This window comes from Octopus bimaculoides, chromosome 18, assembly GCF_046866305.1.
Source record: "Octopus bimaculoides isolate indiv1 chromosome 18, ASM4686630v1, whole genome shotgun sequence".
NCBI classification, from domain to species: domain Eukaryota; kingdom Metazoa; phylum Mollusca; class Cephalopoda; order Octopoda; family Octopodidae; genus Octopus; species Octopus bimaculoides.
Genome location: NC_142945.1, coordinates 31,376,772 through 31,402,678, shown reverse-complemented (window position 1 = coordinate 31,402,678; position 25,907 = coordinate 31,376,772). Strand labels below are relative to the sequence as shown.

General features: G+C 39.9%; 1 protein-coding gene across 7 annotated transcripts in view; it reads left to right on the top strand.

Annotated features, from left to right (window-relative positions):
• Positions 1 to 25,907, top strand: part of LOC106871252 (uncharacterized) — a 208,532-nt gene that overhangs the window by 92,525 nt on the left and 90,100 nt on the right. For 6 of the 7 annotated variants that reach the window (XR_016244974.1, XM_089365965.1, XM_052974427.2 and 3 more), the window contains one exon: positions 20,797 to 20,869. The exons of the other annotated variant lie outside the window; for it this stretch is intronic. Coding sequence is in view for 5 of the 6 variants with exons in the window: in XM_089365965.1 (XP_089222091.1) it covers positions 20,797 to 20,869 (73 nt within the window). In the remaining variant the exon portion in view is untranslated. The remainder of the gene's footprint in view (positions 1 to 20,796; positions 20,870 to 25,907) is intronic. 7 annotated transcript variants of the gene reach the window in all.

Genomic DNA, 25,907 nt, shown 5'->3' with positions numbered 1-25,907 from the left:
AGTATCCCCCTACCTAAATCACACGCCCATTGTATGTAATGTCCTAAATTATCCCTAAAAAGATTGTTTGCTGAAGGCTGGAATGTCTTTGATGATACGTTTGCAGTATCAGGATTTATTTGAGGCTAAATAACAACATTATGGTCAATTTCTATATTAACACCCACATGATTTTCACTAAGAAAAAAAATTTGATTTTTTTTGGCATGGAATCAAGTACCCTGACCTCCTAATATGCTGCAAATCCATTGTTTTGGTTCGGAAAAAATTGGGGGCGGGGCCCAATCCCAGAATCATTGGAAATTTTTTTTTCGTTGAATGAATTCCTGTGACCTAATATTGCAAAATTAGGTTACTTAAGGTGAGCCTGATAACTGATGATTTGGGGGTCTTGTTGTTTGTAACTTTTGGTGAGCCATGGTGCAACAAACATCATGGTAAAAATCCCTGCCATTAATTTGGTGTGGATGAGTAATATCAAATAATTCAATCACCACATATATTTAAATTAAACACAAAAAAATTGAAATATTATCATCACTTACATGGAAAAATTGAAATATTTCAGTATTTTATAAGGTAAAATCTTAAATTATTGACACATTATTAATTATCTTATAACAGCAATGCCTGGAAAAATCATGGATTACATGAAAAAATGCAAGCATGAAAAGTCGTATTCTTAAGATTATAAACCTGGACAAGTTATTACACCTGTAAAAGTATAGGACAAGCTATTACTTCTAGAAAAGTGAATAATAAGAAACTTTTTACTTGAAATATTGCAGCTAAAATCAAAATTTGAATATTAAAACTTATTTTGTTATAGTTTACAAATAACACAGTAATTATTTAAGTAGAATTTGGCTAATTTACTACCTTAAATACAGAAAAAAAGTGACTAATTAGACAAACTTACAAATTAGCTGAACAGTTTTGTACAATAAATTTAAAAGATGAAAACTATAAAGAGTGATAAATCAGAACTGGTATTCTTTTCTGCAATATTTTAAGTAAAATGTTTCTTATTCTTTACTTTACTATACTGTCCTATACTTTTACAGGTGTAATAACTTGTACTGTACTTTTCCAGGTTTATAATGTTAAGAAAATGACATTTCATGCTCGCATTTTTCTATGTAATATATATATATGTGTGTGTGAGGATATGTATGTTTATATGTATTCTTTTTTAAGTATATGTGTATATATATATATATATATATATATATATATATATATATATATATATATATATATATATATATATATATATATCATCATCATCGTCGTTTAACGTCCGCTTTCCATTCTAGCATGGCTTGGACGATTTGACTGAGGACTGGTGAAACCGGATGGCAACACAAGCCTCCAATCTGATTTGGCAGAGTTTCTACAGCTGGATGCCCTTCCTAACACCAACCACTCAGAGTGTGTAGTGGGTGCTTTTACGTGTCACCCGCACGAAGGCCAGTCAGGTGGTACTGGCAACGGCCACGCTCAAAATGGTGTCTTTTATGTGCCACCCGCACAAGAGCCGGCCCAGGGGCACTGGCAACGATCTCGCTCGAAAAGCCTTACACATGTGCCAGAAAGGCGACGCTGGGCACAGGTGCTATCCCGATTTCGCTATTCGCTTGCCCCAATAAGTCTTCGCAAGCTGAGTTTCGTGGCCAATGAAGGAGAAGACGATATATATATATATATATGTGTGTGTGTGTGTATGTATGTATGCTTATGTGTGTGTGTGTGCATATATATATATATGCACACAGTCTGTTAAAGTCTGTCATACCGGCCATGACGAAGGGAAATAGCCCTGAAACTCGAGTCGCCTTTATATCTATATATTTATATTTATATATTTATATATTTGATCCTTTATATTGAACACTCAATATTTCATCTACATTCAATACTTTCTTTCATGGTGCCATCCATTTTTATTTTATTTTATTTTATATTGTATATTGTATATTATATTATATATTGTATATTCCATATTCTATACCCCACATTAGTTCTGCAGGAATATAAATAAAACATAAAAAACAGACAGTGTTGGAACTCTTTTAAGCAAAATAATATATTCCTCTATACACAATCATACAAAAAACCCCACCTTTTTTGTATTTATTTTTACTCGCATATATATATATATATATATATATATATATATATATATATATATATATAAGCAATGTTAAATCTCTGAACGAGGTATTAACAGTAACTGCACGACGAGGTGAAGTATATTTGCCACTTAAATGTGGCTGACCACTAAGGGTGGATGTTACTGTTGCTTTTAGCTCCAGGAGAACATCTCCTCCAGCTGGCTATCGACACACATCTGTGTCCTGTCTATATTTGCAAAGGGAAGTCATCCTTCCCATTTCGAATTCTTTCAGCCGGAGGGTCTTCCTCTTCAACCCTATCTTGCTTCTCAGATGATATCTGAAGTATGTTAGCAAACCGGTGCCAGAGATGAAGGACCCTGTTACTGATCCTTCCGTTCTAGTTCTCCAAACACACTCTTTCAATACTGCAACCGTACAGTAAAAACATGCCTCACCTTCCTTTGAAGTCCAGAGATTTTTGGTGATTATCCAAATACCCCAGCTGCCCTTCAAGGATAGAGGCCTTCCGGACAACTTCCGTGCTAAGGCCTCCACCTTTTGCACTACCTTGCTCCAATTCTTCTCCGTTTGGGAGTCTGGACCTAGCCAAACTTCAAGCAATATCGGCTTGTTCCTCCAGGTGCTGAGGCGCAAACCGACCAACTTATCCTTGTTAACTTTTGCTCTTGCCACCGCTTCGTATCGTCGGAGAGCAACTTCTACACGAGGTAGTTGTGCTTGGTTAGACACGATGAGGATGACGTCGTTCACGTAAGCAGAAGAGAACCTACCGCATCCAATCTCATCTGGGTTGCCACCTAACTTCTCCAGTCTCCGCAGTAATAGTTCCAGGGCCAAAACATAAAGAATCGGGGACAAGGGACACCCTTGACGAACTGAACGCTCGATCAAAAACGGCTCCGTTAGGTAACCGTTTACCTGGACGGTGGACTTGATGCCGCAGTACATAGCGGAGATCCAGCCACGAAAGCCAGGGTCCAGCCCAGCCGCTTCGAGGACGGCCTCCAGATACCAGTGGTCTACCCTATCGAATGCTTTACTTTGGTCTAAATAGACCAATGCCCCTCCCTTGCCAGGTATTTTCCCTACCCTGTCTAAGGTGTAGCGGAGAAGGTGAAGATTGTCTTGGATCGACCTGCCTGAAATTGCACAAGTCTGGGCCTTCCCCACAAGCTTCTCCACGACAGCCGTCAACCTTTTTGCTAAAACCTTGGCCAAAATCTTTAACTCTATGTGAAGTAGAGTTATGGGCCTGTAGTTACTAATGTCATCCCCCATTGTTTGGGTCCTTCTGGATCAGCGTCACAACTCCCCGGCTCACAGAACTGGGAATTCTCCCATTCTGCTGCCAGTTTGCATAGACACCAGCCAGAACGTCGCCAAACAAGTCCGGCATTGAACGATAAAACTCGTAGGGCAGACCATCCAGTCCCGGAGACTTTTCCCCAGCGCACTCGGCCAGTACCCCTCTTACCTCCGCGGGAGTGATCGGGCCTTCACAGCACCCAGCTTCACGTGTCGAGAGTCGAGGCCCGCCAGCCAGGAAATGCTGGTGAAAAGCCTTTTGCATCTCCTCCTGTCCATAGATCCTGCGTCCTCGTTCATCGGTTAAAGACTTAATACAGGACTTCTTGCCCTTCTGACACTCCTCACGACGTGCTCATCTGGCTACGTTAATTCCTTCTTGCTTCCCTGCACGTAATTTAGCTCTGACTCTGCAACCTTCGTGCTTGGCATTGAGGTGACGATACAAGACCGTTCTCACCGCTAACACTCTAGATGCGGAGCCAGATTCCAAAGCCTCGTCTAAGTTCTTAACTAATTCACCTTCTACCCTAGACCTATCTAAACTTAGCTGTTTGCTAAATCTGATGGACTCTAAATGAATGGCTCTTTTGAGGGCGTGCCACCATCTATTATTAACGATGGTGCCACATAATGCTCTCTGAACTAACTCCTTAATGCGGGTATGGAAAGCTTCACAAGTCAAAATAGACTTGTTCATTTTCCAGTACCCGGGTCCCTGTCTATGACACTTTTCTACATGCACCTCACACGTCACAAGCTTGTGATCAGTGTAAGGTACAATACAAAATTGTGGACGGCTAACAGTATCCTTATCTAGGTCCTTGACGAATACTCTATCTAAGTACGATCTGCGTGAGCCATCGTTATTACTCCACGTCCACTGTGGAACGCTTGGCTCACTCAGTCGGTAACGGTCTACTAGGTTATAGCTTTCTAGTAGCCCCTTGAGGCAAGGACTCCCCATCCTATCAGCATTTACTTACGGTTGTGAGAGGGAGCATGACAGTTTGTGTCTGCCTGCTTCCTCCGCACTCCCCTTAGTTTTAATTCGGTGGTACGCCTTTATGAGGCGAACCACCTTCTCATTTTTTGCATTGAAAGCCACTATTTTGTCTGTGTGTTAGATTCCTTTTAACGTTGGTGGGTGAGGGATGGTAAAATGTTGTCCTATCAACGTAGTGCCAGCGGGGTAGGGTTGGGGAGGTTTTTTTTTTGTTCATCAGCATTATTAATTTTTTTTTTGTTTGGGGTGGGGAGTCCGGGGTATTAGATTTTTTCCTTTTGTGTGTGATAGTCGTGAAATTCATTCATTTTCATTTGTTTGGTTTTTTTTCCTCCTCTTTTTCGTTTTTATTTTGTTTTTCATTCTTTTTTTTTTTCCTCCTTTTGAGTTTCGATTTGTTTTTTTTTTTTTTCCGGGTTTTCTTTGCTTGTTGCTGTGTTGTCTGGCTCATTGCTGTCTGTGTTTATCACAGCGTTTGGGGGGAGGGCATTAGCCATTTTGTTTTTCTTCATGCATACGGAGCGGATGTGACCCTTCTGGCTACATTTAAAGCATCTTGGCCTACGTCCCTCCACCGATACACGAATAGTATGCCCCTCCCCCACGAAGACTCTGTCTGGTAAATTTTCTAGGTTCAAATTGTCAGCTTGAATGACTCTGACCTTTCCAATGCATTGCCTCCTTCTGTCTCATGCTTAATATCGACAGCTTTCCCTCCAGGTCATAAATTACAGCAGTTGCCACCCACATAACATCATATCACTCGGGGATATCTTCTACAGTAACTTTTGCCGTTCTGCGGCCTAAGTATGTAGGCAGCAGCATTATTGTTTCGTTCCTCAATGTCTGAGTTGACACATCTTTGCCACGTCTTCCGACTCGAAGTGGGCTTCAATTGTTGCGCTTCTCACTCCTTGGTTGACGTGTCGAATCTTATTCCATATTGGCACCAAGCACCGTTCTACAATTTCATTTTTCACATCCATTATTTTTTTCTCTTTCAAGTTATACACTTTGTACACAACGATTTTTTTCCTTATGGCTTCTTGAGTTTCAGGTGGCGGTACCAATTTTATTACTTCACCAGTTTTTTCTATCAAATTTCTGAACTGTAAAAGTTTCTCCATTGAAACTTTAAGTTCAGTTACATTACCGCCTACGGCGTCCGAAAAACTTTGTTTTGCCTGGGTGACTTTTGTTGAGACATCATTTTTTCCTTCTCCCATCTCGGGAAAATCCATTTTTTAAGTTAATTCAAAAGACATACTTGTCGCAAATGACAAGAAAAATAATTTTTTAAAAGACTAACCTAAAAAGGTTAACAAGAAACAGAGATTTTCTGCCCCGGAGGGCGAAAATAACTGAAAAACAGTTCACAATAAGCTGGAGTTTCTGCTCCGTAGGGTGAAAATAACTGTATAACAGTTCACCACAAAACAATTCAAATAAATTTTCCCACAAAAATATTAACCAATACGTTAACCAAAGCGAACTCACATTAACAAGGGTTGCAACAATAATGACGTCAGAGGCGAGCTTCGATGCGATAGATATTCCTTTGCAAACATATATTACTTTTTCCTGTGAAATTATTCACTGATTTCGAAAAAGTGAAAACAAGCAATGTTAAATCTCTGAACGAGGTATTAACAGTAACTGCACGACAAGGTGAATTATATTTGCCACTTAAATGTGGCTGACCCCTAAGGGTGAATGTTACTGTTGCTTTTAGCCCCAGAACATCTCCTCCAGCTGGCTATTGACACACATCTGTATCCTGTCTATATTTGCAAAGGGAAGTCATCCTTCCCATCTCGATCTGTGATACGTACGGACTCAAGTTTCTGGGTATTTACCTGTCTTCAGCGTACGGCAACCGCCGACCTTCCATGCGAAAGATATTCCTTTGCAAATATCATCATCATCATCGTTTAACGTCCGCTTTCCATGCTAGCATGGGTTGGACGATTTAACTGAGGACTGGTGAAACCGGATGACAACACCAGCCTCCAATCTAATTTGGCAGAGTTTCTACAGCTGGATGCTCTTCCTAACGCCAACCACTCCGAGAGTGTAGTGGGTGCTTTCACGTGTCACCCGCACGAAGGCCAGTCAGGCGGTACTGGCAACGGCCACGCTCAAAATGCTGTCTTTTATATGCCACCCGCACAAGAGCCAGTCCAGGGGCACTGGCAACGATCTCGCTCGAAAATCCTTACACATGTCACGGGCACAGGTGCTATCCCGATATCGCTATTCGCTTGCCCCAATAAGTCTTCGCAAGCTGAGTTTCGTGTCCAATGAAGGAGACGACGTTGCCACGGGTGCCAGCCGTCTAATTTAGTTTGATTTCACTTGACTCAACAAGTCTTCGCAAGCGGAGTTTAGTGTCCAATGTAGGAAAGGTACGCATGAGTGGGCTGGCTACACCTCTGGCAGAGGCCTAGGATTTAGGTCTCACTCGGCTTGCCAGGTCTTCTCAGGCACAGCACATTTCCAAAGGTCCCGGTCAGAAGTCATCACCTCGGTGAGCCCCAATGTTCGACGGTCGTGCCTCACCACCTCAGCCCAGGTCTTCCTGGGCCTACCTCTTCCACGGGTTCCCTCAACTGTTAGGGTGTGGTACTTTTTCACGCAGTTATCCTTGTCCATTCTCACCACATGTTCATACCAGCGCAATAGCCTCTCTTGCACACCACGACTGATGCTTCTTATGTTCAGCTTTTCTCTCAAGATACTTACACTATGTCGGGTATGCACACTGACATTACACATCCAGCGGAGTATACTGGCTTCATTCCTTGCGAGCTTACGCATGTCCTCAGCAGTCACAGCACATGTTTCACTGCCATGTAGCATAGCTGTTCGTACACATGCGTCAGTCTGCCTTTTACTCTGAGTGAGAGGCCCTTTGTCACCAGCAGAGGTAAGAGCTCTCTAAACTTTGCCCAGGCTATCCTTATTCTAGCAGCTACACTTTCAGCGCACCCACCCCCACTACTAACTTGGTCACCCAGATAGCGGAAGCTATCAACTACCTCTAGTTTTTCTCCCTGGAATGAGACAGAAGTTGTTTCCTGTTTGTTTACAGTCTTTATTGCACCTGAACATCCGCCACATACAAAAACTAACTTCCTAGTTAACCTGCCTTTGATATTGCTGCACCTCTTATGTGTCCATAGCTTACACTGGGTACATCTTATAGAGTTACTACCTACTCCGTTTTTACATACTGAGCAGGGCCATCTACCTGAAGGGTTTTGTGTTTTATCTGCCTTCCTACTTATTAGGATTTTGGTTTTAGCTAGGTTGAATCTAAGGACCTTCGATTCTAGTCCTTGCTTCCACACCTGAAACTTCTCCTCTAGTTCTGATAGTGATTCCGCAATTAGTGCAAGGTCATCAGCACAGAGGAGCTCCCAGGAGCATCCTGTCTTGAATTCCTCTGTAATCGCCTGGAGGACTATGATAAATAGGAGGGGGCTGAGGACCGAACATTGGTGGACCCCTACCTCTACCCGGAATTCATTACTGTACTCATTTCCAACCCTCACCTTACTGACAGCATCTCTGTACATGGCTCGCACAGCTCTCACTAACCATTCTTCTATCCCAAGTTTCCTCATAGACCACCAGATAAGGGATCGGGGGACCCTGTCAAAGGCTTTCTCCATGTCAACGAAAGCTAAGTACAGAGGTTTATCCTTGACTAGGTATTTCTCCTGCAGCTGTCTTACTAGAAATATGGCATCAGTGGTGCTTTTACCTGGCACAATCTCAAACTGCATCTCATCTAAATTGATTCGCTCCCTAATTAGTTGGGCTATGACCGTCTCCGTAACTTTCATAACCTGATCTAACAGCTTGATGCCTCTGTAATTATTTGTATCTAAAGCGTCACCTTTACCTTTGTAGCAGTTGACTATGGTGCTGCTACACCAGTCATTGGGTATGACTCCTTCGTGTATCACCTGGTTCATAACACGGGTGACTAGGCTATAACCGACACTGCCAGATATTTTGAGCATCTCTGCAGTGATTCCTGATGGGCCGGGGACTTTCCCTGCCTTCATACTCTTAATTGCTTTATCTACCATGGTACTGTCAACTCGGATAGCTGGTCCCTCTGTTGGGTCGACTTACGGCAGACTCTCTTTCTCCCATTCATTCTCTTTATTAAGCAATCTATCGTAGTGGCATCTCCAGACCTCTTTCTTTGCAGTCTCATTTAGTGCAAGCGTACCATTATCCATGCGAACACATTTCTCTCCTACGATATCACTATTCTCTCTCCTACACTGTCTTGCAACATGAAATACCTCAAGTCTTTGGTCCTCACGGCGCAGAACATTGGCAAATCTTTTCTTATCTGCTTCCCCTCTGGCTAAATAAACCTGTCGCCTAGCTTCCCTTCTGGCAGATTGGTACAATTCCCTGCTACCACCGTTCTTCCAGTCCTTCCAAGCCTGTTTCTTTTGTCTAATAGCCCTGTCTACCTCCTTGTTCCACTACCACCTCACTCTGGGTCGAGAGGGGACTTTACCCCAGCCACAGATCTGGTTGGTGGCTCTCAGCAGGTTGTCAGTGAAATTATTCACTGATCTCGAAAAAGTGAAAGACCTTGTTCAGAGATTTAACATTGCTTGTTTTCACTTTTTCAAGACCAGTGAATAATTTCACTGGAAAAAGTCATATATATTTGCAAAGGAATATCTTTTGCATCGAAGGTTGGCGGTTGTCGTACGCTGAAGACGGGTAAATACCCAGAAACTCGAGTCCGTACGCATCGCAGATCGAGATGGGAAGGATGACTTCCCTTTGCAAATATAGACAGGATACAGATGTGTGTCAATAGCCAGCTGGAGTAGATGTTCTCCTGGGGCTAAAAGCAACAGTAACATCCACCCTTAGGGGTCTGCCACATTTAAGTGGCAAATATACTTCACCTTATATACATACATATATATATATATATATATATATTTTACTTGTTTCAGTCATTAGATTGCAGCCATGCTGAGGCACCACCTTGAAGAATCTTCAATCGAATGAATCAACCCCAGCCCTAATTTTTTGTTAAGCCTCATACTTATTCTAACATGCTGATCTGCTAAGTTACAGGTACATAAATACATTAACACCAGTTGTCAGGCAGTGGTGGGGGACTTACACAGACACACATACACACAGGTTTATATATATATATATATTTGATGGGTTTCTTTCAGTTTCTCTTGACCAAATCCACTCGCAAGGCTTTGGTCAGCCGAAGGCTATAGTAGAAGACATTTGGCCAAGGTGCCACACAATGGGATTGAACCCAGAATGATGTAATTGAGAAGCAAGCTTTTCACCACACAGCCATGCCTGCACCTGTTTATCATCATCAGTGTTTAACATCCACTCTCCATGCTGGCATCGGTAGGACAGTTCGACAGGAATCAGGCAGGCAGAAGCCTGCACCAGACTTCTGTAGCTATTTTGGCAGGATTTTTACAGCTAGATGCCCTTCCTAACATCAACCACTCAGCGGAGTGGACTTAATGCTTTTTACATGGCACAAGCACAGGTGAGGTCAGTTTTGGCAAGGTTTTTATAGCTGGATGCCCTTCTGAACACCAACCACTTCACAGTGTGGACTGAGTGCTTTTAGATGGCACCCACACTGAAAGGGTCTCCAAGTACTTGCATGACAAAAGAAGAAAAAAAACTTTCAAGAAGGGAGGGGGCATTGGAGGAGGTGATCTTATGTCGGATGATGAAAAGGTTATAGTTAGAGAGAATCAGAAACAGGTGTTTTGCTGTAGAGGAGATACAAGGTTACCCAGCCAGAGAAAGAGAGCGAGAGATCAGGAATGAAGACAGAAACAGGAGCACTGTTACAAAGTAAATACATGGTTACCCAATATGAGGAAAGTGCAGGAGGAAGAGAGAGAAAGTAGGAGACAGCAGGATAGAGATGGTGGCAAAATGCCAGGCATACTCGCAAGGGACGGGGATCAGAATATGAATTGGATGGTTGAGTAAAGAGAGAGATATAGATGGTGACAAGTACCAGGACATATCCTTAAGGTTCGAATGCCAAGTAGCAGGATCTTGTGAGGGAAGTATGATTAAAGAGTGTGAGTGGGAAGTGACTGGCAAAAATATGGGTATATATATATATATATGTATATATATATATATATATATATATATATATATATATATATATAGAGAGAGAGAGAGAGAGAGAGAGAGAGAGAGAGAGAGAGAGAGAGTCGGGGGGTCTACTGGATAGCAATGATACAGAGGAACAGGGCCATGAGGACAGGATTGGGGAGTGAGACCTAGGCATAGTGTATGAAGGATGAAATGTGAAGAAGAGAAGAAATGTAGATTAGTTTGTTGGGGTATGGTGTGTGAAAAGTTTTATTGTTACGTGTGGGTGGAATACACAGGCTGGGGGCTAGCAGATAGCGATGATAAAGTGAAACAGGGCATGTAGGTGACACACACAGGTCGGACACTAGCGGAGAGCAATGATACAGTGGCACAGGGCCAAGCGGACAGGATTGGGGAGTGGGAGGTAAGCATAGTGCATGAAATTGAAATGTGAGGAAGAGAAGAGTTGTAGTTTGATTTGTTGTGAGTGGTTTTGTTGTTAAGTGTGGGTGGGACACACAGTGCTTTTAGAACTCAGTTTTGCTGATGTGGGTGGGTCTTCTCAAGAACTTCATATCGCCAGACATGTCACTTCATTGTCATTTCCTCTTTGAGGCTCAACATCCTGAGCTTGGTCCTTACCACTTCATCCCATCTCTCCCTGGGTTTCTCTTTTCCACAGATGCCATCCAGTTTCAGTGGTCAGCACTTTATGCAGTTGTCCTCATTTATGCACATCACATGTCCAAACTAATGTTGTCTTCTCTCTTGCATGCTACATTTGATTCCTCTTATGCCCAACTTTTTTCTCAATACATTTGCACTTTGTTGTACATGCGCACTGATGTTGCACATCCAACGGAGCATACTACCTTCATTTCTCTCCAGTCTACACATGTCTTCTGCATTCAGAGCCCATGTTTCACTACCACGAAGGATAGCCATTCACACACAAGCATCGAGAGAGAGTCCTTTTGTTGGCAACTGAGGTAATACCTCTCTGAACTTCCTCCACCCAATTCTTATTCTAGAGACAATACTTGCAGTACATCCTCCACCACTGCTAATTTGGTCACCGAGGTAACAGAAACTATCTATAACGTTGAGAGCCTCCTGGGCCTTTGAGAGAATCAAAGTCCCTTGTGTTCTTAGTGCTTATTGTTCCTGCACATCTGCTACATACAAAGACAACTTTATCTGTTAATCTACCTGTGATTTCACTGCACCGCTTATGTGCCCATAGTTTACTCTGGGTGCAACGAATGGAATTTCTTCCAACTCCTTTCCTACATATTGAGTAAGCCCATTAACATAACAAAAAGAGAGTTTTCTCTTCTTCCTTACTAACAGCAACTTTGGCTTTGCCAGGTTAACTTTAAGGCCCTTTAATTCCAGGTTTTGTTTCCATACCTGGATTTTCTTCTCCAATTCTGCTAAAGATTCTGCAATAAAAGCAAGGTCATCAGCATAGCAGTTCCTATGGGCACCCAGTTTTGAATTCCTCTGTTATGGCCTGGAGTACTATAATGAATAAGAGTGGGCTGAGAACTGAGTCCTGATGAACCCCTTCCTGTACACTAAATTCATCACTGTATTCATGGCCAACTCTCACCTTTTTGACAACACCACTGTTCATGGCTTGTTCAGCTCTAACAAGCCACTCCTCTACTCCTAACTTCCTTAGAGACCACCATACTTTACAGAGTGGGGAACTCTGTTGAAAGCTTTCTCCAGGTCAATGAAGGCTAAATACAGTGGTTTACATTTATATATATGTGTGTATGTGTGTGTGTAATATTGTTATTTGTACTACGTCACTCACTAGATGCTCCAAATCATGAAGTTAAGTTTCACAAAGATACAAGTTCTCACCAAACTGGTGAGTATATTCCTTTTGTGTGACTTTAAGTTTTCCAATGTGGGATGGCCTGAGGGCCAGATACTCTCAGGAATGACACACCACCAACAAGCATGGATGGAGCCCCTGTTCCACCTTACCAGTGCTTCATTCATGGAACAAATTGTGCTGCAACCAACCAGGGCAAATAATATATTTGATCTCTGCTTCACAAACGATATGGACATCATCCCTAATGTGAAAGTAACACTGACTTGTACAGTTCTATATTTAAGAGATGAGGAACTATGTACATTATTTACATTCAACAGATATTTGTCCTCATCTTGTTTGTTGTTAACACGTTTCGGCTGATATACCTTCCAGCCTTCTTCAGGTGTCTTGGGGAAATTTCAAACCTGAGTTCTCATTCTTAAGGTATTTAAAAAAATTTTTTTATTGTTGTTGTTGTTGTTGTTCAGGTCACTGCTTGGAATCGAACTCTGAATCTTTGGGTTAGTAGCCAGCGCTCTTAACCACTACACCAGGCATATGGTGTAGTGGTTAACCCCAAGATTCCGAGTTCGATTCCAAGCAGTGACCTGAACACTAACAATAATAATAATAAAATAATAACATTGAAAAAAAAATACCTTAAGAATGAGAAACCAGGTTTGAAATTTCCCCAAGACACCTGAAGAAGGCTGGAGGGTATATCAGCCGAAACGTTGTGTTAACAACAAACAGGATGAGGGCAAATATCCGTTGAATGTAAATAATGTAAATAAAACACTGACTTTTGTCTTGACTCACAACATAATAGAGCTGACTATGTATAGACCAAAAGCCCCTACAGATGTACAGCGTATATGAAGCACCCAAAATCTCTCCAATCTGAACTTGCATAAAGCTAACTGGAAGTTGATTGAGAAAGAGCTCCTCAAACAGGATTGGCCTAAATGTTTCTCTACACCAGACATTGGCATGAAACACAAACATTTCATTGTCCATAATGCAAGCCATATGTGACAAATTTGTCCCAGAGTGCCAGGCCAACATACACAAAAACAAGATCCCTAGGGAAAGGAACATTCTTATGAGATGACGGGCAAAGATTGTGAACCACCTGAAGAGGACGCTGTTGGAGATTGAGAAAAGCCTGCATCAATCTTACGAAAAAGAGAGAGAGCAGATAAGGAAGCCTGGGTTATAGAAAATATTAAGCCAAAGCCTAAAGCTTTCGTTAACTCTTCCAAAAAGATGCCTCCCTCACAGGAAACTGAATAAGGATAAGTGAAATACTGAATGAACAGTTCCAAAGTGCGTTCACTACTCCTCTGGGACACAGGCAAATGAAGAAACCAGCAGAGTTCTTTGCCATTTTACCTGTGACCAAGGAGCTGAAAATTGATTACATTGACATGCAAGCTCAGTTGCTGGCCCTGATGGATTCCCAGCAATCCTTCTCATATCATGCAAACAGGCCCCTGCAAAACCTCTGCAACTTCTTTTCCAGATCTTACTTGCAAGTGGTTAGTTCCCAGACAAACTCAAAGAAGGGATATGCCCTATCCACAAAGGCGGAAGCAGAGCAGATGCTAAAAAATATAGGCCTATCTGTCTGACCTCACACATCAGCAAAGTCGTCAAATGAATGGTCCACAAGAAACTAATTCTGTTCCTTGAAGAGAATGACTTGCTGACTGACACCCAGCATGGTTTTCATCTAGGTAGAAGCTGCCTGACATAGCTGGGTGTTAAAGCAGCTGCTAAACAATGCAAATGTAGATATAATATATCTCAACTTCGCAGAAGCCTTTGATAAAGTCAACCATGGTATATGTCACAAACAGTGGCATAGTTGAAAATATTGGAGAGTGGCTACATGACTTTTTACCTGATAGACATCAGGATGTGGTGGGCAATGGGGCACCTCAAAGGAAATACAAATAGTAAGTGGTGTTCCACAAGGCACTGTCCCAGGGCCACTGCTATTTATAGTGGCCCTCTCAAACCTGCTCTCAGATGATTCAGATAGCCACCCACACCGGCTATGCAGATGACACAAAAGTCTCTAAAACAATTCAGAGCCCTGGATTAAATGCAACTCTAGTTTTGTTTACAAGACATCTACCTCCACCCCATTAGCTCTCTCAGGTCTTTCAGGAGGTTATTGAAGAGCTGTGGGCCTTTAAAGCTTAGTCTATTGCAATATCTAGTCCTATATTTTGATGGCAATGCTGGAGTCTTTGGTACTATGCAGTGGTGCCCTGTTAGTGTAGTGTAACTCTCAATGCCAAAGTTTGGGACAAATCACTCCAGGAAATTCTAGACATATATTACACTATATCTTTCTTACCTACTCTCCAGGGAATAGAGTCTCAATCTCTTGAGTCTTTCCCAGTAGCTTAAATACTGCATAGAGGCTATCTTCTTTGTGTAGCTTTGTTGGACTTTCGCAAGCTCTGCAATTAATTTTACACTGGTTGGTGACCATAGACGGGATGTACCTCATGTACGAAGTGCATTCACCCAATGTCAGATTGTGTTACATGTGTATGTATATATATCTGTATGTGTATGTGTATATATCTGTATGTATGTGTATATATATGTATGTGTGTGTATATATATATATGTGTGTGTGCGTATTTGTATAAATGTATGTGTATGTATATATGTATGTGTATATATATATATCGGTAATAAAGAAGAACAATACACCTGGCAAATTTCCTACATACCAATTAGACCACCCACTCCACCCTCCCCCAACCAACCAAAAACTCAACCACAAACTATCCAGATTGAAACAGTCTATCTCCAACATCTTGAGGAAAAAATTGCATATAACCCCAAACTTAACCAAGGCGCAACATAAAACACTGACTAAACTAAAAAACAAAAACCTTATCTACTCACCATCAGATAAAGGAAAAGAAATCTGTGTGATTTCTCGTGAAATATATGATACACTGGCACAAGAACATTTAAGCAATGACCGAATTAACACCGCATGGACAGACATCTGTAGACGGAGACAAATACATTATAAATTCAAGAACAGTATGAGCAGTTGCCCCATCTTAAACTTCTTATGGATATCTTATTAAAAAATTTTGACCTTAACCATAGATATTATAAAATCTTTTCTCAGCACACAATCCATATCTCATACTCTACTCTCCCTAATATAAGATCTATCATCAATAAGTTGAATAAAAAGAACATAGAATTAGCTAGGACCCTTGAAAATAAAAATTGTCTTATGATTGATAGCAATACAAATAACTACCAGACAATTAATAATACCAATGCAACCAATAATCATGTACATGTTAATGAACATAATAATACTTCAACTGTTAACATAGTTGATGAGATAAATCTTCCTAGCTCAAACAATATCAATTGCATATCCAGTAATACAACCAACAATATTGATATAATTAATTTTGATAATTGTATTAACAATCAACATAATAATATATATATAGCTAATAATCCCCTTGATTGTAATTGTAGAATTAAGGCCCACTGCCCAGTATCTGGCCGTTGTTTAGCCCGTAACGTGGTCTATAAAGGTACAGTAACTACTCCAACTAATAATTACATTTATGTTGGTTGCACAATCAATCTTAAACAACTGTTATACAATCACTTTTCCTTGTTTAGACTTAAACATATGGCCAATAGCACATCATTATCTAATAAAATTTGGGAGTTGAAGGAAAATGGTATTGATTTTAACCTTAAATGGGAAATCATCAAGAGGGCACAACTCTATAGAAATAGTAGATACGGCTGTGGACTGTGCTCTATGGAAATTTATGAAATTTTTAAACTTAAGGATAATCCTAATCTAATTAACAATAGATCTGACCTTAGGGTTCTATGTGTACATTGTTACTCTCGCACCTTTAAATATTTTAAAAAGTAAATCTTGCTAATAATATATTATTTTAATCCCTTTCGTTTCCCAGACTATTAACTACTTTATTTAAGTTATAGCTTTAAAGTATAAACAATTTGGAATACATTTTAACCTTTTCCAACCCACTGATAATATTCCTACATTTCTCTAGCTAATTCTAAGTCTCTTCTATCATATTATCAATTCTGATACCATAGCTTTAATACTCTTAGTTTAGTCTTGATTTTCTAACTTTATTCCTCCCCTTTTTTCTTTCGCCTTCTTTTCCTCCCCTTTTACTTTGATTTGTTTTGGTCATTGATATCTTCTCTTCTTATGGTTTTCTTATAAATAATATCTCTCTTCTACTACCCCACATAAATGTATATCTTATCCTAATTTTACTATAAATGTTTGTCTTATTCTAATTTAACTATTAATGTTCTCTATGGTTTTAATTTTAGTACTTTAGATTGTTGTATTATTCTAAATATACAGACGAATAGATATATTCATAGTAATTTTGTCCCTGTTCTTTTGCCACGTCATGTACCCAGTTATGTATCTATATGTACATGTAGATGAAGGTATGTACATACATGTACATATATATATGCATATACTCATATATTGTTTATATATATATATATACATACAGAGAATTGGGGATTATCTCAATTCTAAATCTACAAACCATTCTAGTAGTGCTGTTTTCGCTATTTTCACTAAAATGCTGAGCTCACAAAAATCATTAGTAAGATAGACAAAATGATTTCTCATATTTTGTCCTTACTCTGTTTTATTGAATTTGGTTTTTATCCATTTAGTGTGTCTATAATGTGTACCAGTTACCTGTTGGAGTCTTTGTAATTCAGTAATCCCCTCACCCTTACTTCTGGAATTATACATATAATTCAGATTATTGTAAATTTCATCATAATTGTTTTTGTTACTATTACTATTATTATTATTACTATTGTTTTTTACGTTTTATCTGCATGTTTGTTACAATCACTTGCCAAGACACACCCGGTGTCATAGAGTGAGTGAAGGACAAGAGATGTTACAATATGACTGAAAGCTTGGGGAGGTGAAGTGGCAGGGGCAGTAGCAAAATATCTTCATGTAATACATTGTTGGCACTCCATCGCTTACAACGTCGAGGGTTCCAGTTGATCTGATCAACCGAACAGCCTGCTCGTGAAATTAACGTGCAAGTGGCTGAGCACTCCACAGACATGTGTACCTTTAACGTAGTTCTCGGGGATATTCAGTGTGACACAGTGTGACAAGGCTGACTCTTTGAATTACAGGCTTAACAGAAACAGGAAGTAAGAATGAGAGAAACTTGTGCTGAAAGAGTACAGCAGGGTTTGCCACCATCCCCTACCGGAGCCTCGTGGAGCTTTAGGTGTTTTAGCTCAATAAAACACTCACAACGCCCGGTCTGGGAATTGAAACCGCGATCCTACGATTGTGAGTCCGCTGCCCTAACCACTGGGCCATTGCGCCTCCACATGTAATACAATACAGATATTCAAATTGGTATAGTTTTTCTAAAGATATGGGCAGTAGTTGTTTAGCATAACCTTTTGGATTTCTCTGGGACATGGTTCTCCTGGGGTATTATCTGGGTGTTTCTGACGTTCCTTTTTGTCATACCTTGGGCACCTATAATAACAGGAACAGTTTTGCTTTAAGCTGCCACATCTTTTGTATTTCATTTTCTAGGTACTTAAATTTTCTTAATTTGTCAAATTCCTTTACAGATATTGTTTTATTAGTCTGCAGACATTTTCTTTCTTGTCTTTAATAATTATGTCTGGTCAATTATCCTGAATTGTTCTGTTGGTGTTGATTGGAAAATCCCAGAAGATAGTGACATTTTTACCTTCAACGACTGGCTCGGGATGATGTTCATATCAATAAACAGGAGTGCTGATTTTGTAATGTTTACATATTTTCTAATATAAATACTATCCTACCCTATCTTGGCAATTTTTGTATTCATTGGTGTCTGCACAGGACATCCTGAAACAAGATCATCTATTGTTTCATCAGATGTGTTGCAGAATCTGCATTTACGGTCAGAACCGTTTTGAAGAACATTTGCCTGGTAGTTTCTGGTAAGGAAGCTTTGATTTTGTGCCACCAGTATGAAACTTTCAGTCTTGAACTTCTCAGCTACTGATGGGTTGTTGCTTGGTCTACATCAGCATTTTGACTTTGAAGAATATACTGTCCCTGCAGGGCTTCTGTTTCCACAGCTCCTCAATTTGTTTCTGCCCATTCTTTTTCGCAGTCTGCTTGATCTGTTTTCCTTGTTTGGTGGCAGTGGTTTCAAGTTCATCTAATTATTATTATTACTGAGGCAGCGAGCCAGAAGAATCATTAGCATACTAGACAAAATGCTTAATGGTATTTCACCCATCACTACATTCTTAGTTCAAGTTCTGCGTAGGTCAGTTTTGCCTTTCATCTTTGGGGGTCAATAAATTAAGTACCAGTGAAACACTGGGGTCGAGGTAATCGACTAGTTCACTCCCACAATATTTCAGGCATTGTGCCTTTAGTAGAAAAAAATTATTATTATTGTTGTTGTTGAAGTAGTTGTATGCTGTCAACTTAATGTGACAGTCCCCTGAAGGGAATAATACTACTGTTGGTTAGACCTAGGAAGCTGCACCGCTTCCTGTCGGCCTTGACACATTTCCTGTGTCCTTATGTTTACAAGGGGGAGATGTTTGTCTCCCCCTTGTAAACATAAGGACACAGGAAATGTGTCAAGGCCGACAGGAAGCGGTGCAGCTTCCTAGGTCTAACCAACAGTAGTATTATTCCCTTCAGGGGACTGTCACATTAAGTTGACAGCATACAACTACTTCATCGTATCACTACTGCATAAATCTCTCTGAGAGATTTAGAAATGTATTATTTCTAAAATTGTTGTTGTTGTTGTTTACATATTAATGTTGATGTCCCTTTAAATAATACATATAACTATAATTACACTGTACACTTTTTAAATGATTTCCATAAAAACTTCAACTTCTACATATATATATAACTATGACTACTTTTACGCATATATGAATGCACCTTTGCATATCCACCTTTGTTTGTGTCGACAAATGCTTAAAATGCTTTTTTTTTTTTTTTTGTGGGGGTGTATATATTAGTAACCATTGTGTGTGAAAGAAAATTTGTTTTGTTATTCTTTTAAAGTATGTCTATCAGTATTCCTGATTTAAAACTGATTGTATACAAATGTATCTTCTTAACATAAATTTGGGTTGCTTTATCTTTTTCTATGAGTGTGTTTTTGTCTTTAAGATCGTAGGTACATTGTATACAGTGATTGTAGTCATGGTTTGGTGAAAGGAGACTTATACATTTGGCCATGATGATTTTGTCTATTTACTGATTACAAGACACCTATTTCTGTCCCTCTATCCACACTCTAGTCTCTCATTACCTGGTTCAAAGTCACCTCACTCAGCACTACTCCCCACTCAGTTGTGGGGTTTTGTTTTGCAAGTTATTTGGTGACCTTGCTCTGACTTGTGTCATGTATAGAGTACTCAGTATATTCTGTAAGATTGGTATTAGGAAAGGCATTCAGCCGTAGAAACCATGCCAAAGTAGATAGTAGAGGTTGATGCTGTCTTGTAACTTGCCAAATCATGCCAAACCATCCTACCCATGCCAGCATGGAAGGAGGACGTTAAATGATGATGATGATGACGATAGAAACTCTGCCAAATCAGATTGGAGCCTGGTGTAGCCATCTGGTTCACCAGTCCTCAGTCAAATCGTCCAACCCATGCTAGCATGGAAAGCGGACATTAAACGATGATGATGATGATGATATATATATATATATGTATATGTATGCATGGCTGTGTGGAAATAAGTACTAGGCTTAAAAAACCTCTCAAGGTAGTGCTCCAGCATGGCCACAATCAAATGTTTGAAAGAAAATTTGTTTTATTTTTTTTAAAATATGTCTATCAGCATTCCTGATTTAAAACTGATTGTATACATGGCATGGGTTAGACAGTTTGCCTAGAACTAATAAGCCAGATAGCTGCACCAAGTTACAGCCTGACTTGGCATGATTTCTACGGCTGAACTTGGATGTATCTGACAGGGTGTGTGTGTATATATATATATAGATGCAGCACAAAGTTTTGTCAGTGAACAGGTCGTGGTTTCAAAGCACCGAAAATATTTTGACACAGATTAAATTTATATGTTGAAGCGAATCTAATGGTTTTTTGTGTGTTTTAAATGGCTAATAAGCACCTTCCACACTGCAATTGTATACATATGTGTGTATATGTATATATATATATATATATTATTCGGTCATATTGTGTATTTATCAATATATCTATATGTTTCTTATGTTTGTGTATTAGAGAATGTGATTTACTTTTACTGTTTACTTCAGACAAAATGGTTTTGAAGATCGAATCAAAATTACAAAAGGGAAAATTGAAGACATTTCACAGTCTTTAGAGAAAGTAAGGAATGCTCATTTACTCCTCTTTTCTCTTCTTTCTTTGTGTGTGTGTACGCGTGCAAGTGTACATGTGTGCATGTATGTAATCTCTCTCTTTGAAGCCTCTTGGTTCTATGCTTACCTTCCAAGCTTGAAATTTTTTAAAATTCCACTATAGATTCACCTGTAAGCATATAAGAGATTTTGTGGATAGCTAAGCTTAGATTTCTTTACGATGGCTTGTGAGGATGAATGAGGATGAATAGGCGAGGGCTTAGTCTTGACCATTGAGGGATACTTACTTTCATGCTAAATTTGTTGTTGTACACATTATTGATTCTCACATTGTTCAGTTCACCTTTGTACATAGCATGTAAAGCTCTCATTTGTGTACATGCATCTCTATGGTTGGCCATATATGTATGTATGTTTGTGTATATATATGTTTTTTCCCTTACTAATTTCAGCTGAAGAGCTGCAGCCATGCTGGTTTGCTGCAGTTAGCTTTGCTATGCTTTCACTAAACCTCCTCTGATATGTGGTGAATTTTTGTTGAATGATGTTGCTGCCCTCATCTGTGTTTCTTGTCATGAGGTAGGTCCATCAGGAACTTGTGACAGGAGGAGATCCAGTTTTATTTTGCAGGCATCTACATCCACTTCATGTAGGTTTCTCATGCTTTGTTGGAGGATATTGAAGAGCTGTGGGCTCCTGAAACCCAAGCTGTTGCAGTATCTGGTCTGGTATTCTGATGGCAATATTGGGGTTTTGGGTATTATGCAGTGGCACCCTGTTCTGCTGTTTGTGTAAGTGACAGTGCTACACTTAGATACAAATTCTCCTAGGATTTTCCAGATGTATATCGCTACATATCTTTCCTTCCTTTGTTCAAGGGAGTAGAGTCTTGATTTTTTCAGTCTCTCCCAGTAGCTGACATGTCGCATTGAGACAATCTTCACTGGATTGCTTCAAGTTACACCATCAATTTTATGCTGTATGTGACCATAGTTGGGAGCAGTAATCTAAATGTCTGAGGACAAATGCTCCAGAGGACCGTCATGGTTTCCTCTTCTCTTGTTTTGAAAGTTCGAAACGATCCAGCCAGCCATCTGCATTTTATTGCCAACTTAGTAATATGCACCTGGAAAGATGCATCATTACTCATGTCAATGTCCAGGTCACAAACTGATTTTGTTTCAGGGGTTGATTTTGTTTTAGCAATTCCTCCCAAGCCTGTGTATCCTGTCTGCTTTTCATTTAGCTTTCTGTGTTGGTAGCACAGTGCTTGGAAATCTTTGCATTAAACTGCATGTTATTTTCCTCACATAACATCTTCAGGGTTCTGTATACTCTGAGAGACTTTTGTATCACCTGCATAGCTAGCTAGGGTGGCTACCTGAGCAGCTGAGGGCATGTCTGAGAAGGCCACTATGAATAGCAGAGGACCCAAGACAGTGCCCTGTGGAACACCACTCATTATTTGTTTCATTGGAGGTGGTCCTGTTGGCCACCACTATCTAACTTCTATCTTTTAGGAAGTCATGTAGCCATACTCCATGTTTTCCAAGTATGCCAAGATTATGCAGCTTGTGATATACTATACTATGGTCGATTTAATTAAAGGCTTTTGCAAAGTTGGGATATATCATGTCCACATTTGAGTTGTTGAGCAGCTGCTTTAACACCCAGTCATGATGCTGCAAGAGTTGTGTCAGGCAGCTTCTACCTGGTCAAAAGCCATCTTGGGTGTCAGTCAGCAAGTCATTCTCTCCAAGAAATACAATTAGTTCCCTTTGGACTAAGCATTCCATGACTTTGCTTCTGTGTGAGGTCAGAGAGGTGGGCCTATAGTTTTTAGTATCTGCTCTGCCTCCTCCTTTATGAATAGGGAATATTATTCCCTCTCTCAGTTGCTCTGAAATAGAAACTGTAGTGGTTTTGCAAGGGCTCATTTGCATGACTTGAGAAGGATTGCTGGGAATCTGTCAGAGCCAGCAGCTGAGTTTGCATTTACATCATCTATTGCTAGCATTACATGCTCTTCTTTGACGTTGATGTAATCAATTTTCACTGCCTCCCTTTCTACCTCTGTAGGGTGAAGGGAAGACACTTTTGAATTGTTCATTCAAAGTTTCTCTTACCCTTATTGGGTTTCCTGTGAAGGAATCATCCTTTTGGAGGTGCAGCTCTACCTTGCAATGCATGGCGGAAGTTTCTTTGACATACTTAGATAGGCTTTAGAATTTGATTTTATATTTGTCTGCTCTTTCTTTTTCATGGGAACATTTTAGATATTTCTCAATCTCTTGCAGTACTGTTTCCAGGCAGGATTTTCCACTAACATTGAATTCTCTGTTGAGGCAGTTTGCAACCTTTGTACAACCGTCTCACAAGAACTTTTCTCTCTTATGAGCAGTGGACTTTCCCTCTGGGACACACTTGCAGCATATGGCTTGTATTATGGATATGAAGTCTTTGAATTTCATGTTGGTATCAGGTGTAGTGAGACATTGGAGCCAATCCTGTTCGATGATCTCTTTCTCAATTGATTTCCAATCTTCTTTCTGGAAGTTCAGAGTGGATAGATTTTGGGTGCTTCTAATAGGCTGCATTTCTGTGAGTTCCTATGATTCATACATTGTTAGCTGTATTGTGGTGATCCAAGACTAGTATCAGTATCACTTTTACATTATGGATGAGATCCATACTGTTTCTGAAGCAAAGATCAAGTATATTGTTTGCCATGGTTGGTTGGAGTATTACTTGCTCCATGTATAACTTGGTGAGGTTGAGCAGGGATTCCACCTGACTTTGCTCAGATCAAATCATTTCTGGGATGTTGAGCAGATTAAAGTCACCAATGAGAAGTATACTGATTTCTTGTTCTAGTTTGGTAAAGACTTCTTTCCTTGCCAAGCAGTCTTCAAATAGCCCATGTGATTTGGAACATCTGGTGGGTGATAAGTTGTACATATAACTATACTGAATTGTCTTATATGTACAATTAGCGTGGCACACACCATGTTTGAGTGTGACATAAGGATTTGGGGTGTGAGATCTTCACGAATGTACATTGCAACTCCACCATGACTCCTGTCTGTTCTGTCACTTTGCAATACAACATATTTTGGTATGTGTATTTCTGCAAGGTCTCTCAGGGTGGGAACTTTCATTCATTTACTGAATTGTAACAGTCCTTTGATGCTCATAAAGAATATTGATGCAACATCTGTGCTGTGCAGTGCTGATGCCACTGGTGGCCACCCTGAATCCATTGGCTGTGTAGGTCTTGTATGTTGGTGGTGATGGCTCCGACCCTGGAATTGATGTAGCCAGGACAGTTGCTTTTGTACCGTGCATAAAAAGGATTGGTGCTCTGCTGCAGTCCTTATGACAGCTTTTGGCTGGCTGTTAGAGGTAGTATGCACAACATCATATCTTTGCTTCAATGCAAGTATGTGCGACTTTTTCCTCTTTTTCTCTTAGTCCCTTTGAAGGGAAGTTTTTCTTCTGCCAGTGGCATGGTTTTTGGTGTAGGAAGTGGCAGTTTGTACTGTCATCTCCATGCCAGCAGACACTGCACAGGTAGAATTTACACACTTGTGTGCCCTCCCTCACATAAACTGTCCGACTTATTTCTTTTCTTAGTTGTTTTTCTTGGGCTCTCTCTCTTGTTTTTTTTTTTTTGTCGTTTGTATTTTTGTCATCATCAGAAGCTTCTGTTTACCTATTTTCTTCCTTTACTGTTTTCGTCTTTTAGCTTTTCATCTCTTTGGTTGTTCATATTGGTGGTGATAGGGCCATTTGTGCTGGTGTCTCCATCCTTGGCAGGTCTCTCATTTATGGTCTCACTTGTGTTCCCTTGTGGATCAGTGGAGCCAAATTACATCTTCCACTCACAACGGTGTCTCCATCCTTGTCATCTTTTGTCACGTTTCTGTTCAAAGATGGTGTCACAAATGCTAATGGGGGCATAGGAGTGGATGAATTCTTGCTACTTTCACTCTGTCCAAGCTTTATGTAGCCATTGCTCTTTAGAGCTGACATTATAATGTTATTTGGATTGTCAGCTATTTGCTAACCTCTCTGGAATAATTTCAAACGTGCGCTTATCCATTTTCAAGACATCTTTAGTCTGCAGTTTCTCCCTTTATATATTTAGAGAGTGTGAGATAAGGAGAGAGATAGATAGGTAGAAAGAAAGGAAGGAAGTCAGAGATATGTAAATTATGATCTGCAAGTGGACAGGTGGAAGAGGTTGTATTAACTGTGTCAGTCTAAGAGTTAAAATACCTGTACATAGGACAGAGAGAAAAATCTATATATGCATGTTTGAGTATATATCTATAATCTTTCAGGGAGAGAGAGACATGGCTAGTAAAGGGGAAATTGTGTTTTTACATTTGACTTTTGTATCATAAGGAGAGGGTGAGAAGAGAAATAGCGAGAAATGAAGTAATTGATTAATTATTCAATCAATTTGGGTACTGAAACGGACAACAGCATAGATTGAGTCAAAAAGGTATGGAGCACAACAAAGTCTTACTGGATTTTATCAACTTTCCATGTGGAAGCAACTCTCATGTAAACAAAACACAAAAGATTTATGTCTACTTCATAAAATTAAAATACCTTACCTTTGGCTGCATAAATTCTCTTCAAGGAGTCAATTACTTAGGTCCATTCAATATCATTGTTAGTCAATTAAGTAACTAAGTTTTCTTGAGAACTTAGGAATTTTGTACTGTTTTCCTTTAGGCTATATGGTTTCTGTTGAAATTTTTTAATCCAAGCAAAGATTTTGAAGGTCGAGCACGTATTTTATCAACTTAGTGTGTCAATATTTATAATTAATATGTGTCAATTAGAAAATATTAATATCTTAGATAACCAGACTTCGGCAAATTTTGTCAGAGCTTTATCCTGGAGCAGTAATCACACATACAAAGGGCTGGCTGCCGTGTGTGTGTGTGTGTGTGTATTCAGTTTTATTTTACGATTTCCTGCCAATACAGAGCTGATTTCTAACCTAGATCCAAAGCTTCCTTCATTGAAATTTC